Raw genomic sequence first — 13,616 nt, forward strand, 5'->3', positions numbered from 1 at the left:
ACTCTAGGTGGGGCCTGACCAAGCAAGAAAACATCGTTCCTTCACTTTTTCGTCACATTTATTCAGCACTCTTTTTAAAAATCCCAATTTTTTATTAGCACGACTGCATAGTTCCCGTATGTGCTTTCCCCAGGACAGATCGTGAGTAATTGTTACACCCAAGTATTTAAAGGAATCTACCCTCGCGATTTCTATTTGCTTCACTTTGTAACTAAATGGGGGGGGTGTTACTCTTTTCCCAGAAATGTATTACTACGCATTTTTTTCAAATTTAATTCCAATTGCCATGTATCGCACCAAGTCTGGATTGCATTTAGGTCGTTAGCTAACGTGACTCTGTCATCGCGACTTCGAATGTCCCCATAAATCACCGTATCGTCAGCAAAAAGACGGAGCCTGCTATTAACCACGGCGCTGAGGTCATTTATATAAATAAGAAACAAGAGGGGGCCTATGACACTTCCCTCTGGTACACCCGACGTGACCTTAACAGCATCGGATGATACACCGTCCAGGACGACTGTTTGAACACGATTTTTTAAAAATTGTCTAATCCAGCATATAACACTCCCGTGTATTCCATAAGTTTCCAACTTCGCGAGTAACTTGCAATGAGGGACTTGATCAAAAGCTTTTTTAAAATCTAGAAATATCGCAACAACTGGAATATTACTTTCACCGGAATGCATTATAGTCAAATTAGAGGAGCTATAATTTATATTCTCGCGTGTATTAATGAAAGATTCAATTAAATTAAATTTTAAGAAAAATTTATGATAATATAGTTTTAATTTTCTTTCTTTACTGTCATTATTTTCTATATAATTTTGGTAGATACTATCCAAAGCCAATCCAGTGAAACAATTCTACCCACAAATGTTCCCTGGCTAAGCCTTGATGCTCTCAAAATAAAAAAGTCATCTATAAGTCATAGCTAGTAAAAATTAGACAACAATGAAAAGATGCTTCCACATGCATTGAACTGAGTCGAGGCATTCAAACATTCAATTTCTATCAATAGAAGAGTTTTTAATTGAATTTTTTATCCATTTTGCATACAAATTTTTTATATCATTTTTCACTTTTTAGAAGGAAAAATTCAGTATTTAAAAAATTCCATGAAGTCAAATTCAAGATCAAAGACCTTGGGGCCCTTAAACATTATTTAGGAATCAAAATTGGTCTCAGATATAATAATATGTTTCTTGGACAGTCAAGTTATCTACGGAAGTTTATTAAAAATTTGAAATAGAGAATTTCAGTCCAACACATCTCCTAATGCTTGGTTCTGCAGTAATATTCTATGTTACCCAGTAAACATTTTAAATGTCTTTTTGTCTTTCCTTTATACCATCTTTCTCTAAATTGAAAACTTTCTTCATTTTGGAGGAGTTGGAATTCAAGATCTGAGCAACCTTTCAAGAAATTTCTGATAAAAAATTCTGTAGAAAATTCTGGTAGCGGTTCATGTTAAGTATTAAGGATTTATCACTGAAGAATACAACACATTAATCAAAGGATTTGCATCAGAGAACTTCAGCAGTGGCCAAACATGCACCCAGAGACTAAAGTGCACAGTTATGAATGATTGGTAGACAACTATTCAAAATGAAAAGTAAATGTTTTATGTGTATCAGGTATTGTAAGTTGTGACGAGTATATTAGCCCTTGACAGATGGTCATCGGCATGAATAATGAGTAAAGCAATCAAATCAAGCACTTCTGGCAATGTTTAGTGTAGAGAAACTTTCTCCTATTTTTCATTCAAAATATGGAATAATTTTATTTTTGTTGAGCAAATTTTGTTTTTTTCTATTTTATACGTTTGCAATAAAATCCTTTTTATGGAAGATGAAATTCCAAACAAAAATAATTGAAACAAAGAAAAAGTGGTAAATTCTCCATATATCTGTATTATGTGGGTGCGGAGAAGAATGGAAAAGGTGAAATGGACAGAGAAGAAAACAAATGAGGAAACCCTAGGTATGGTGGGCGAAGAGAGGGGTTTGTTGGGAGAAATCGTAAGGAGTCAGGAAAAATGGATGAAGGGCGTATTGATTGGCAGTGGGATGTTGAAGACTGTGATAGAGGGGAGAATGTTTGGCAAATGAGGAAAGGGCAGGAACAGCATAGGGATGTTGGATGGGATGAAGGGAGGAAGAAAGTACTCAGAGACGAAGAGAGATCTGATGTAGACTAGGTTGCTGGATTGTGTTTTGTTAGGATTCACAAAATATTTATTTGGTAGTTGTATCCATGCTAAACTACCCGTAGCCGGTAAATTAGTTAGTAATAATAATGTTGCCTCCACTGTTGCCGTAGGCTGAGTGAACATGTTTCAACTTAGAGTAAGCTACCCCTTGGCAGACAAAGAAACTAAAGCTCGGTCATCTGCAAACCAAACTGATTTTATGGATTCCCATCCAACTTTCATTACTATCTACTTTTCTTCCCATGCCTCTTTTACCATTTACTCCACATATACATTGAAAAGTAGCAGCGATAATTGGCCCTCCTCTTGCATGTCTCTTCCTAACACTGCCCTTCAGAACTTTCCATCCAGCACTCGCACCAGCGTAGTATGTGACATGTACAGGTTGATGATAAGTCTCCCATCCCACCAGTCTACTCCCATTTTCTACAATACATTCATTAATTCTACCCAATTCACTGTATTAAATGTCTTATTGAAATCCATGAAATAGACAAATACATCATGATTGTATTTTATTTTCCTTTCTATTTGTGATCTCATTACTGCAATGGTATCACACATACCTCTCCCCTTTCTTACCTCTTATTGCTAATCCCCTAAATATTAATTTGCCTTGCTCTCAATCCTCTTCTTGATGACTCAAAGAACTACTTTAGCTGTATGTAAAATCATGAGATCTGCATACTTGATTTCTAACTAAATAAACACAGCTATGTAGGTTTAATGTTAATCTTCAAAATACTAATACCATACCTTCTTCCCTACTCCTTGAAGATGAAATAATAAAGCGTTTAAATTGAAATTAATCTTAAGTTTGACCAAAATATTGTTTCATACCCTATTTCATCCACCCACTTGACCATAATGCTAACTTAGTTGTTCGATATAAAAACAAATCTTCAACATATATTCATAAAATTAAATTTACATGTCTTTAAATAAAAGTTTCAATAATATTTTTATTACTTCCATCAATTTTTGCCTCTCACCATCAGTTCAATTTTCCTTGAATATAACTTATGAGAACAAATTCACAATATTCTTGTGTTGAAATCACCTAATTCACTATGTTCATCTCATTAAAGAATTCTATTTCTATTGCATAAAAATATATCAAACCCACCTTCATTGCATACAAAAATACTTTTCTTAAGCTCATTTACATATGATTTAGCAAAATTTCTAGAAAATTTTTACGTTAAATTGTACATAAATTTTTCCTTGGCCTTATATATACTGGTACCCAACAATTCCATGGTATATTTGGTATACATAATATATATTAGCACAAACTACACCTATAAGCACTCAAATTACTTTCCCTAATTGCTCAGCAATTTTTTTCAATTTTCTCTACAAACTATTTTTAAATAACAGGAAAGTAAAAAGATGTCAATGAATTTTTGAGACTTTATAGGACATCTTGGAATTATATAGCTCGATTTTTCCTATTCAGAGGCAAGCCTGACAACATCCGATTAGTCATCTTTGAATAACACCCTGGCCTCACTGGTGTGATGTGTCTGTTCTCACCTGGGTAGTATACAATATGTATGTACAGGTTATGCCTCAATCTTCATCTAGGTTTTCTCTGAATAGATCTGTAGTAACATCAGCCATAATATCAAAAGGTAAAGGTAGACAAATTGAAAATGAATTATCAGCAAAATGAAGAGGTAAGCTTCAGTCATTAACATTTCCTATTCTATTGCGAGTGCCCCGCCAGGATTTGCAATGTCACAAGGGTAAAAAAGAATGGAAAAATAGAATCAAACAATGGATTTTAGTCTTAAAATATATCCTTATTTCCTTGTTGAATTTTTGAAAGTATCTCTCCCAGTTTCCATTTAAGTACCACTGCTACTCCACATTGACTATCCACCCTTCCTCTTCATATTGCCCTTTATCTTTTAGGGAATCATGATGATGGCTAATAGTATTATTAGTATTTCCCACCCCAAGGACCCAGGATGGAATCCTGGAGTGGCAGGGCTTTTCATAGTATCCTCATCCTTTCTTGGAGTGCTACACGGAGAGCTCATCAAGTAAAGGATTCCCTCTGATAGATGGTATGTGAAAGTTGTGAATCCCTTGCAGCCTATCATTAAGAGTAGACTAATAAGCAGTTGATGCAATTTCCCCACTCTTCCTCAATTCCCTGGATGTCTTATTCATACCAAATTACTAGGTTATCCCTAATGAAGAACATGACCTGAGATGTTGTTCTCCTGCTTTAACTACTGCTTATCCATACCTGTCCCTCCCATAACCCTGTGTATCTTTCCACTTACCTGACACAGGTTTAGCATGACTATATTTCCCCTCACTAACTGTAATTTGATATTTCCCAACTTCCCTGTCATTAACGTTGCTCTTACATTCCAAGTCTCTATTTTTGTGACGTTTTTCTTCTACATGTATGTACTACATGCTTGGCTGCACAAAGATGTTGTATGATGACAAGCAAGCAGGCCTTAAATCCTCCCATGCCAGTCATGACACTCGGCCCCATCACATCGTAATATTGGATTCAATCGTTAAAATATCAACATGGGCGAGTTATGATGATGGCATTCTCCATAATGCAGTATTTGTAAATTGTTTGATGTCAGAGCATTGTCCTTATGTGCATGGAGAATCCTGGATGAGATGGCTCCCTGAAGCATTTGGCAGAACAGATGTTATACATATAAAGGATACGAATAAAAGAATAAATGTGTGAAATCTACTATGCATAGCTACTTGGGGAAATATTTGAGGGTTGCCTTTCTTCCACGGATGAAGTTATGCCCTTTCATTAAAAATGGAAAGGTCCTTTAATTTTTTAAAAGTTATTTCGACCCTGTTGTAGGATATTACAGGTTTTTAATTCCCTGTTGTTTTCCAATGCCAGTCTGTGATCATTAGAGCTGAAACATTGAAACTCAGCCTGTGATGGCCTCACCCAAATTAATGGGGTCAACTGTTACCTTGGCATCACCATATCCCTTCCTCCCTTTAACCTGTTCTCTTTGCAACCAAAGTGGAGTCACTTCATTACACACAATCATTACACACCACCTCCAACTATCCCTGGGCATATACCTGTGAAGTCCATACTAATTGCATCGACAGAATTAATTCACAAAATTGTCCCTTTTAAGAACACAAGAAATGACATTTATTGCCCAATTATTTACTGCTCTTCACTTTAACTAAACATAAAGTACTTGGTAATATCCGAATCATCTTTGTTACCAATCAAATAACTGAACAATTAAAATGTATTCATATTCCGTTTATTTTTTTTCAACCCTGGAAAAAATAATACAGTCATAAGAAATAACACTTCCCTTGCTTTCCATTCTGAAGAAAAATCAGTATCCTCTTGATGATGTCCACAGTCAAAACCTAGGCCATGTTCTGAAAGTGTGTGGAAGTTACTTCTTTCATTTCAATATGTTGTGCAAATTCCAAAAAGTCATGCCAGAGACAATAAATTGTATGACAGCACTTCCTTAAAGGAATTACTGAAAAGAATATGCTGCAATTGATCATTCACCATCAAATGAATGGTTATCTAGTGACTATGAATTATATATTTCAATTCAGTAAAAACCCCAAGATTCATGGCAAAAAAATAAAACAGCTGATTTTCAATATACCCAGTGGAACCTCGCACAATGAGCATAATTTGTTCCAGAATCTTTCTTGTTATGCAAGAACAAATTTCCCGTACAAATTAGGTAATGCAAAATAAAATGATGCATTCCATACCAAAAGAAATGAATAATATACAAGTTTATTCAAAGAAAATAATGCATTATTCAGGTAAATTCAGGATCTTGATTAATTATTACCTTTTTTTCTATTGTGGAATAAACAAACCCAAAATGTGGATGTGACTTGTAGATAACAAAAAAATCAAAATAACTGGTTTTTTTAATTATAATACATTCCTAATTCTTTTTTAATAGAAAGCTGTCTAGAGACATATTTTTTGCAGTCACTTCAAAATGTAGCACAGCATTATCATTGAATAAAAATGTAGTGCACATAGCCACTGCCTTATTAGGGTGATGCTCCATACATATGATTTGATATAACAATTTCCCTTGCTTTCCCATCACCTTCACCTCACACAGCCTGGTCTTCTGGGCTTTACGCCTCTTGAAGGTTCATGAAGTTTCTAAATAGCAAGCAAACCGGATTTTAATTATCAAATCATCACTTGCACTGGCACAAAATAGCACCATGAGATCATATTTTATGGGATTGTGGCCAGGAAATCTATTTTCCTCTGCTGTTATGAAAGTTGGCTTCAACATCTTTATCCAGAAGTGACCTGTTTTGTCACAATTTAACCTGTGGCAGCAGGTAACCCTCAGAATCTACAAGTTTCTTTGAGTCACTGATGAAATTATATGCTGCCTTTGAGTTGGAGCCCATTGCTTCACCATGCCTCGCAATGTCGTGGATGTCGGTTCTTCTCTTAAACCTCTCAAACCACACATGACTTACCCTGAGAACTGCCTTTTCGGCCATTGATAATCCTAGCATCTTATTAACAACGTTAGCAAAAATTACTTTCCCCTTCTCACAATTGATCTTCTTGTTAATAGCATCACCTTGTGAATGGTTCTTGTTTACCAAAATGAGAAGCAACCTTTCAACATCATTGAGAATATGAATTCATTGCATAAATATTCTCGCCACTTCCTTTGAAGAATCTGTCATTTTCTTTGGAGATGTTTTAAAGCAAAATGAATATTGCTCCCTCACTCAATCCATGAGGGTTTCCATTTCTGAAAATGAGAAATGGAATCATTTTATCAATTTTCATTTAAAATCTGTCTTTATCCATGAACTGGAGGAAGTCTACAAATATATAACCATAACTATACAATGCCGTAATACATTAGACAAGTGGAGATAAAAACTCAGGCAAAACTATATCAGCATCAAATAAAAATGAGAAATAATACCTTAAATTTGAAAAAATATCTACACTCAATGAACAAAACCTATCATCTATAAATATATTTAGAATTAGTGCTTACTCAACAAGGACTTTAAAACATAAATTTATTCATATCATTATCTTTTGCTACAAAAGTGAATTCAAGTTTATGTTTAGGATAAACCATATTTGAATTGAAATAGTGTTTGCTTTAGCAATTTTTCCATCAAATGCTAGAAACTTTTGTTTAACTGCAGGAAGATTCAATTGAATAATATTTTAATTCATCCCTTAAAACAATATTTTTCTGATATTTTTAGCATTTCATTTCATTATATCAGATACTTGGTTGTCATGACCATTTTTTTTAATTGCTCCCTATTTTTAAACTAATATTCCATAATTATTCTTGTTGAGTCTTTGTGTGCATCATTCATTTCATAAGTTAGATTATTTTTTTTAAAAGGCATGAATATTTGGAAATACATCAATGTTTGTTTATTTTATGTAGCACTATGTTTCCTGGAAATTATGTAAAAAGATTTTGCTAGGTAACTTCATTACTTTAATTATTATTCAATCACAGATTAGAGGGAAGCTGATATCTATGTAAGAACTTTCAAACCAAAGCTTTAATTTTACAATTGGCAAATATAAAATTTAGAACCATAAATATAAGATAGCTTAAAAGGATTCTACTCAGGCAAAATTAAATTAGAGTTTAAGAGGGTGAGAGTAGCATATTTTTCCATTGCAGTAATCAGAAAACTAATAAAACGGAATATGGATTAGAGCCATTATGTGATGGCTTATTTGATGTATTTTGAGAAGCAGATTTATAAACTACTCTATTACTGAAAGATCTGGTGCTTTCCCGGCGTATTAGTTGGGTGAATTCTTCTCGGGTCTTCCACCAGGTCAATGGCTCCATAGCTGCCGACGTTTCGATTAAATTTCGATAAATAAATATATTTGAAACTTTTTGGTGGAACGGCAATCAGCCCTGATGACGATGACCAAGTCGGGAATCGAAACGTCGGCAGCTATGGAGCCATTGACCCGGTGGAAGACCCGAGAAGAATTCACCCTACTCTGTTACTAACAGTCCAATAATCTCTGCTGACTCTCCAACTCACCTCACACTGGCATATACATAACCCATCCATACCTATTTCCTCTCCCAATTTCTCTTTTGATGCTTTTTTGCTTCCCTGAACTCATTGTTGTTAAGCATGGTTATTTAATTGAATTTAACAAACTGTTTACCGATTCTATTTGGTTCAGTGCTTTTCAGTAATGAAAATGTGCTTTCATTCAGCTTTCAGACTTCAAGCTCTGAAATCTATGCACCTTCAAGGGTCCTGTGACAACTACGCTCTAAGCTCCTAAGATTACCACATTCTCTTTTTATCATTATTTTATATTTGTAAGACATCCTTGCACACACCTGCCACAAGCCCGTTAATTAATATTGTTTCTGCGTTCTACTTCTGCACGTTAAAATGAACATTTTGCAGATCATAATTTTTTCCATCATCTGTTTGAAATAGCGGTACTTATGTTCATTAATCAACATGTGTACTGATGCATATTCGATAACATTGGTTGCATTGGTATTTCACTTGTTTCCTGCCACTGTTTCATCTTCTGCAAAACCATCAATCCGATTCACTCGCCCCTAAGTGTTTCTCTCCGTTTTCCCCTGTCCAGAATCAGGGGCTTTCCGTTACTTACCCCTTCCAACAGCGTGTAATTTCGGCAGATGGTTAGCAACTGGACAAAGACAAAGAATACCCCAAACCAGCTCACGCCATTACTGTTCAGACCTTTTTGGGTCCTTCTGGATATTTTAGGGAATTTATTCCAAAATTTGCCCGCATTCATAGTTCTCTCATGAAGCAGGTTCAGACAGATTCACAATTTATCCAGGGAAACAAGCAAGATCAAAGTTTTGAACATTTAAGGCATAGTCTCATCACAAAATCCTTTCTGAAGTTCCCTCACTTTTCCAAATTATTTTTATTAACAACTAATACATCGAGCTGTGCCCTTGTTGGAGTACTAGTGGTGGCGATGGGGTCAAATTAATTTGGTATCTTTTCACTCCCTGCCACACAGCCTAGCAGTGACTTGCAGGGCACTAAAATCACTAAAATACTGTCTCAAGAATTCAAATATGAACTACCTGTCGCTTACATGAGCAGGCAACTGCACAAAGCAGTTCATTTTCCACCATGGAATTAGATTCCTTAGCTGCAGTTTCCATGATCAAGAAATATTGAGCGTATCTGTTAGGTTATCGTACGTTTGCACAGACCCCAAACCCATGAAATGGCTGCTTACACTTAAAGAACCAAAACCGAGGTTAGTTAGTTGAGTGTAGGCTTTGAATGAATATTCCTAATAATATTCCACATAATGAAACACTTTTAAGTGTTCCAGTCATGGTTAGTGCCCTAGAGGCTCAAGATTTCAATTCTGTTATGAATAAATATAGAATAGTGAGAGACAAAGCTTAATACCCAGAACTTGAAACATTTCACTCCTTTGCGAAGCTACACAATTCAAATTATTTTGCATTTTGTATTAAGTCATCCTTACACAAAATGGTTCCCACTCAGTCAATAGCATTCCCAGCTCAGGGAAAAAGCATATTAGTATTTTTCTTAGTGTTTTCAGTAGCCTACAAGCCACCAATGGGGTGTGTGGCAGGGGGCAAATACAGACCAGACTAATTTTGACCTGAATATTTTTCCCCCTAGTGAGGTCGTATGATATTCTGACCACTTATCGTTTGTGGGAAAAATGACATCTTAAATCTATCTCTTGTACACTTAATCTCTCTCTAATTCAATTGGCATTATCTCGCCTAACTTAGTACAATGGGACTTATAATACATTTCCAATATCATTGCTAAGGATATATCATTCCAACTGCAAATTATACAAGAAAGTTGATCTGTATTTTAACCTTCGCTCCGTGAGTGATTTCCAGCCTAGCTCCACTACTATTTTGGATACACTACTAAGTTTATCATAACAATTTTTTACAAGTCTAGCTCCTCTATACTGTACCATATATTAGAGCATTGCCATGATGCTCTGCTAGCCGGACATTGCGGATTAGATCAGACTCTAGATGCATAGGTGCTTAAAATATGAAAAGTGTAAGGCTCAAGAAATCAATTCCCATTCAGTAATAACAATCAACAAATAGTAGCGCTTTTCCATTGTAGGTATTTATGTAAAGCGAGTGGTCCTGAGTGTAGCATATAAGCATTGAAGAGCATGAGAAAGTGAATTCTCATTCCAGGCATCAAGGAGGACATTGGACAGACCCTGCTTTGACTAGAACCTTCCTCCCTTAGCAATAATAAATACCAATGACACCTACATCTCTGAAATCTCATGTGATCCAAAGAAGGCACAACAAATGACCTGGGTAAAGATCCACACCGATAATCTGATACAGATGCACACACATGCTTATCAAAGTATGATAACACATCTTCTTTCAATAGAGATGATAATTGGATATCTTTACTCCACATCCCTGGAGTTAGAAACAAATGTTTCACCCTCTCATGGCATTCTGTCATACACCCAATCTAGTATATCATCACCTCATTTTTTAGGAGGATATGATGGACATGAGGTATAGTGTACTGATGCCAGCCAGAAGCCTCCCATATATCCAACTAAGGCCACTGCATTATACCAATGTATAACCTCTGGCATAATGAAGCTATTAATATTTTGTATTCCATCTACAACACAATTATTTCACCATCATATTGCTACACTGCTCCAAGTCCCAGGTGATTGATAATTCTGGGAAGAATGATACGTGAAATATCTGATAGAATGCTAAGTAGATGTAGATAGAATGTTCACCAGACAGGCAGCTGTTGATGACCAAGCCTAACATTGTTTCCCATGATCATCTCATGCATCTTTACATCTGTTATATTTTCCTATGCAGCTGAATCAAGCATAGATGTGAAGGAGAAGGAAAATCATTTCATATGTCACCACTTGCTGAGTGAATAAAATTGGATAAAACTAGGTTATTCTCTGAAATACTTGTGCTTAGTTTTTGTGCACTTTGTCAAGTCAAACAAAAAAAGCATATATCAGGTTATCTAGGAGCAATGGACACAGGCACTTCTGCACTAATACCAGCCAAGATTAAGACCAATATGATGGCAATTGAGCTTGATGCTTGGGTGGAGATACTGGATGAGGAAAATTATCATAAAATACTGTGTAGTTAAGCATAATAGAAAAATGGGCAAAGGTAGAATTTCTTTCTTGGATTGATTTTTTTCTAAGCCACAAATTTCATCATAACTTGCATAACAAATAACTAACTGTATTTGGTATACTTAATTTTGAAATATGAATGCAAAGCTACAATCTGGAAAGGAGTAGATATATTCCTGCCATGACGTTTTGGTAATGTTCTCATTTTAAAGTGCATTTTGACTAATATTTCCTTAGTGCTGGTTTCATCTTTCTTATATCTATCATTATCTTTCATATTTGCTATGATTGCATTAAAGAATATCAGTCATTTGTACCTGCAGGAATTTTTGATTGACAATCTAACGTACATGAAATAATATGGGACTAAAATCCCTTCTAACATACACTTCTAAAAATGACTGAATCATGTGAAAAGTTAAGTCAAATCATTTTGATGATTTTTTTAACACAAGACCCTACTTCAATACAAGTTATTTTCAGTACTATAATTAATAGAATTTTTTAATTTAAGAATGAATCTGATTTATTTTTTCATTACCATGACAAAGCTTCTTTATCTCTACATTACTCACTGTGGGTCTCCATCTGAATCAAACCTCCTGACAAAAGGGACGGAATACTTGACCATTAAGAGTGTATCATCCCAACTCTTAGTCCTAACCCAAAAACTTACAAATATATTTACACATACATATCAATTTATGCCTGCAACATTCACCCATAGATACAATATATGTAGATCTATTTATCAATGTTATCTTTGAGGGCAGTAAATATATAATCTAAGTTGAGTCTTTACACTGAGAAAATTTAACTTTTAGGATTTAATTTTCTCTTACCAGTTAAAAAATTTCATACAACATAATTTTGAAACAATATATGAAATACAAGTCACATAAATCTTGATAAAAGCATTCAACCCTAAAGGTCACAATTTTTCATCACAGCTCCAAGTAGAATTTGCATATTCATGCCCAAGTGTCTATGTTGCTTGTCAATAAGCATTCTGTAGCTCCAATGATACACCATATCACTTTCATAACATACTTTCAAAAAATAAGAACATTCCTTGAAGGAATTTCAAAGCCCACAGACATTTTTAGAATATTGCAAATGAATGACTATCATAGTGAAGTGCAATTCTTTTATGGGCTTGGTACGACAATTACTTTTTTGAAAATTCATAACATCCTTCAACTCACAAAACTATTTAGGCCAAAAAAAAAACGTTCAAAGCCACTTAGTAATATGGTCAAGTTTTCATCCCGATCCGTGATTCACATGGCTCATAATGAGTACATATTATCAACAATTTAAACCCTATGTACATGCTTATATACAAAGATTCATACAAGGTTCATTCCATGGTCAGTCTTTTAAAAAATAATAGCAACAGTAATCATAAAGGCCTGAATTTTCTGCATGTAGAATACTGTTGTTGGTGGGCTCAGTTGTGTGAATTCATTGGCCAGTTTCTTCTTTCACTCACAACATACACACACACACATGCACATTTGCACTGAAAAGCACTTCTTTAAGAGTTTTTTGATTTAGTATTTCCTTGAAAATAAATGTGAACTACTTAGTCAATGGCAACTGCTTTATGCAGTCACTAAAAATGTCATACGAGCTTTATAAGTGTGATTTACTGTAGTTTCACTAAGTTTTCATTAATTTCTCACTTTTCCACTACTGGGAGTATAATTGTATATTTCATTTACTAATCAGATCTCTAGCAAAAATGAGTGTGCCACTTGCCACTGTACTTTACACAGCCATTTTTGCTAAAGTTTTCCTGGAATGATTGCCACAATCAGTTGTTAACACACAGGTACACAATGCTCTTTGCTGTGACCACAGTAGCATGCTTCATGACACCACTGCCTCATCAATGTCCTGCATTGCACTTGGAGTCTGCAAGACCCCAAACATCACATCACTATATGTAAGTCTTTTTCACTTTTTGTATAGGCTTATTTTCTGCTGAAGAATTGGCATTCTTCCCATTGGCATTTTTTGGTGGTACATTCAAAACTAGATTGATAGCCTTATTATTACTTGGTGGGAGATAGGCAGCATCATTTAGCCCACCATCATGAGTAAGCCTGGAAACAAAAAAGAGGAAATTTCAAATTATATGGAAGTTTAGGAATACTTTAACTGTCTATATATCCATAAACTTGCAACTATTATAAT

The 13,616-nt window shown here is 35.0% G+C and overlaps 1 protein-coding gene across 9 annotated transcripts in view; it reads right to left on the bottom strand.

Moving 5' to 3' along the window:
- Positions 1 to 11,943: 11,943 nt before the first annotated feature.
- Positions 11,944 to 13,616, bottom strand: part of LOC139691948 (semaphorin-1A-like) — a 693,697-nt gene continuing 692,024 nt past the window's right edge. For 8 of the 9 annotated variants that reach the window (XM_071589921.1, XM_071589938.1, XM_071589989.1 and 5 more), the window contains one exon: positions 11,944 to 13,525. In XM_071589921.1, coding sequence (XP_071446022.1) covers positions 13,360 to 13,525 — 166 coding nt within the window. In that variant the 3' untranslated portion in view covers positions 11,944 to 13,359. The remainder of the gene's footprint in view (positions 13,526 to 13,616) is intronic. The other variant, XM_071589964.1, reaches the window with a different exon arrangement.

The sequence above is a fragment of the Hetaerina americana genome, unplaced genomic scaffold (genome assembly GCF_022747635.1).
Source record: "Hetaerina americana unplaced genomic scaffold, ioHetAmer1.1.p SCAF_1, whole genome shotgun sequence".
Taxonomy (NCBI): domain Eukaryota; kingdom Metazoa; phylum Arthropoda; class Insecta; order Odonata; family Calopterygidae; genus Hetaerina; species Hetaerina americana.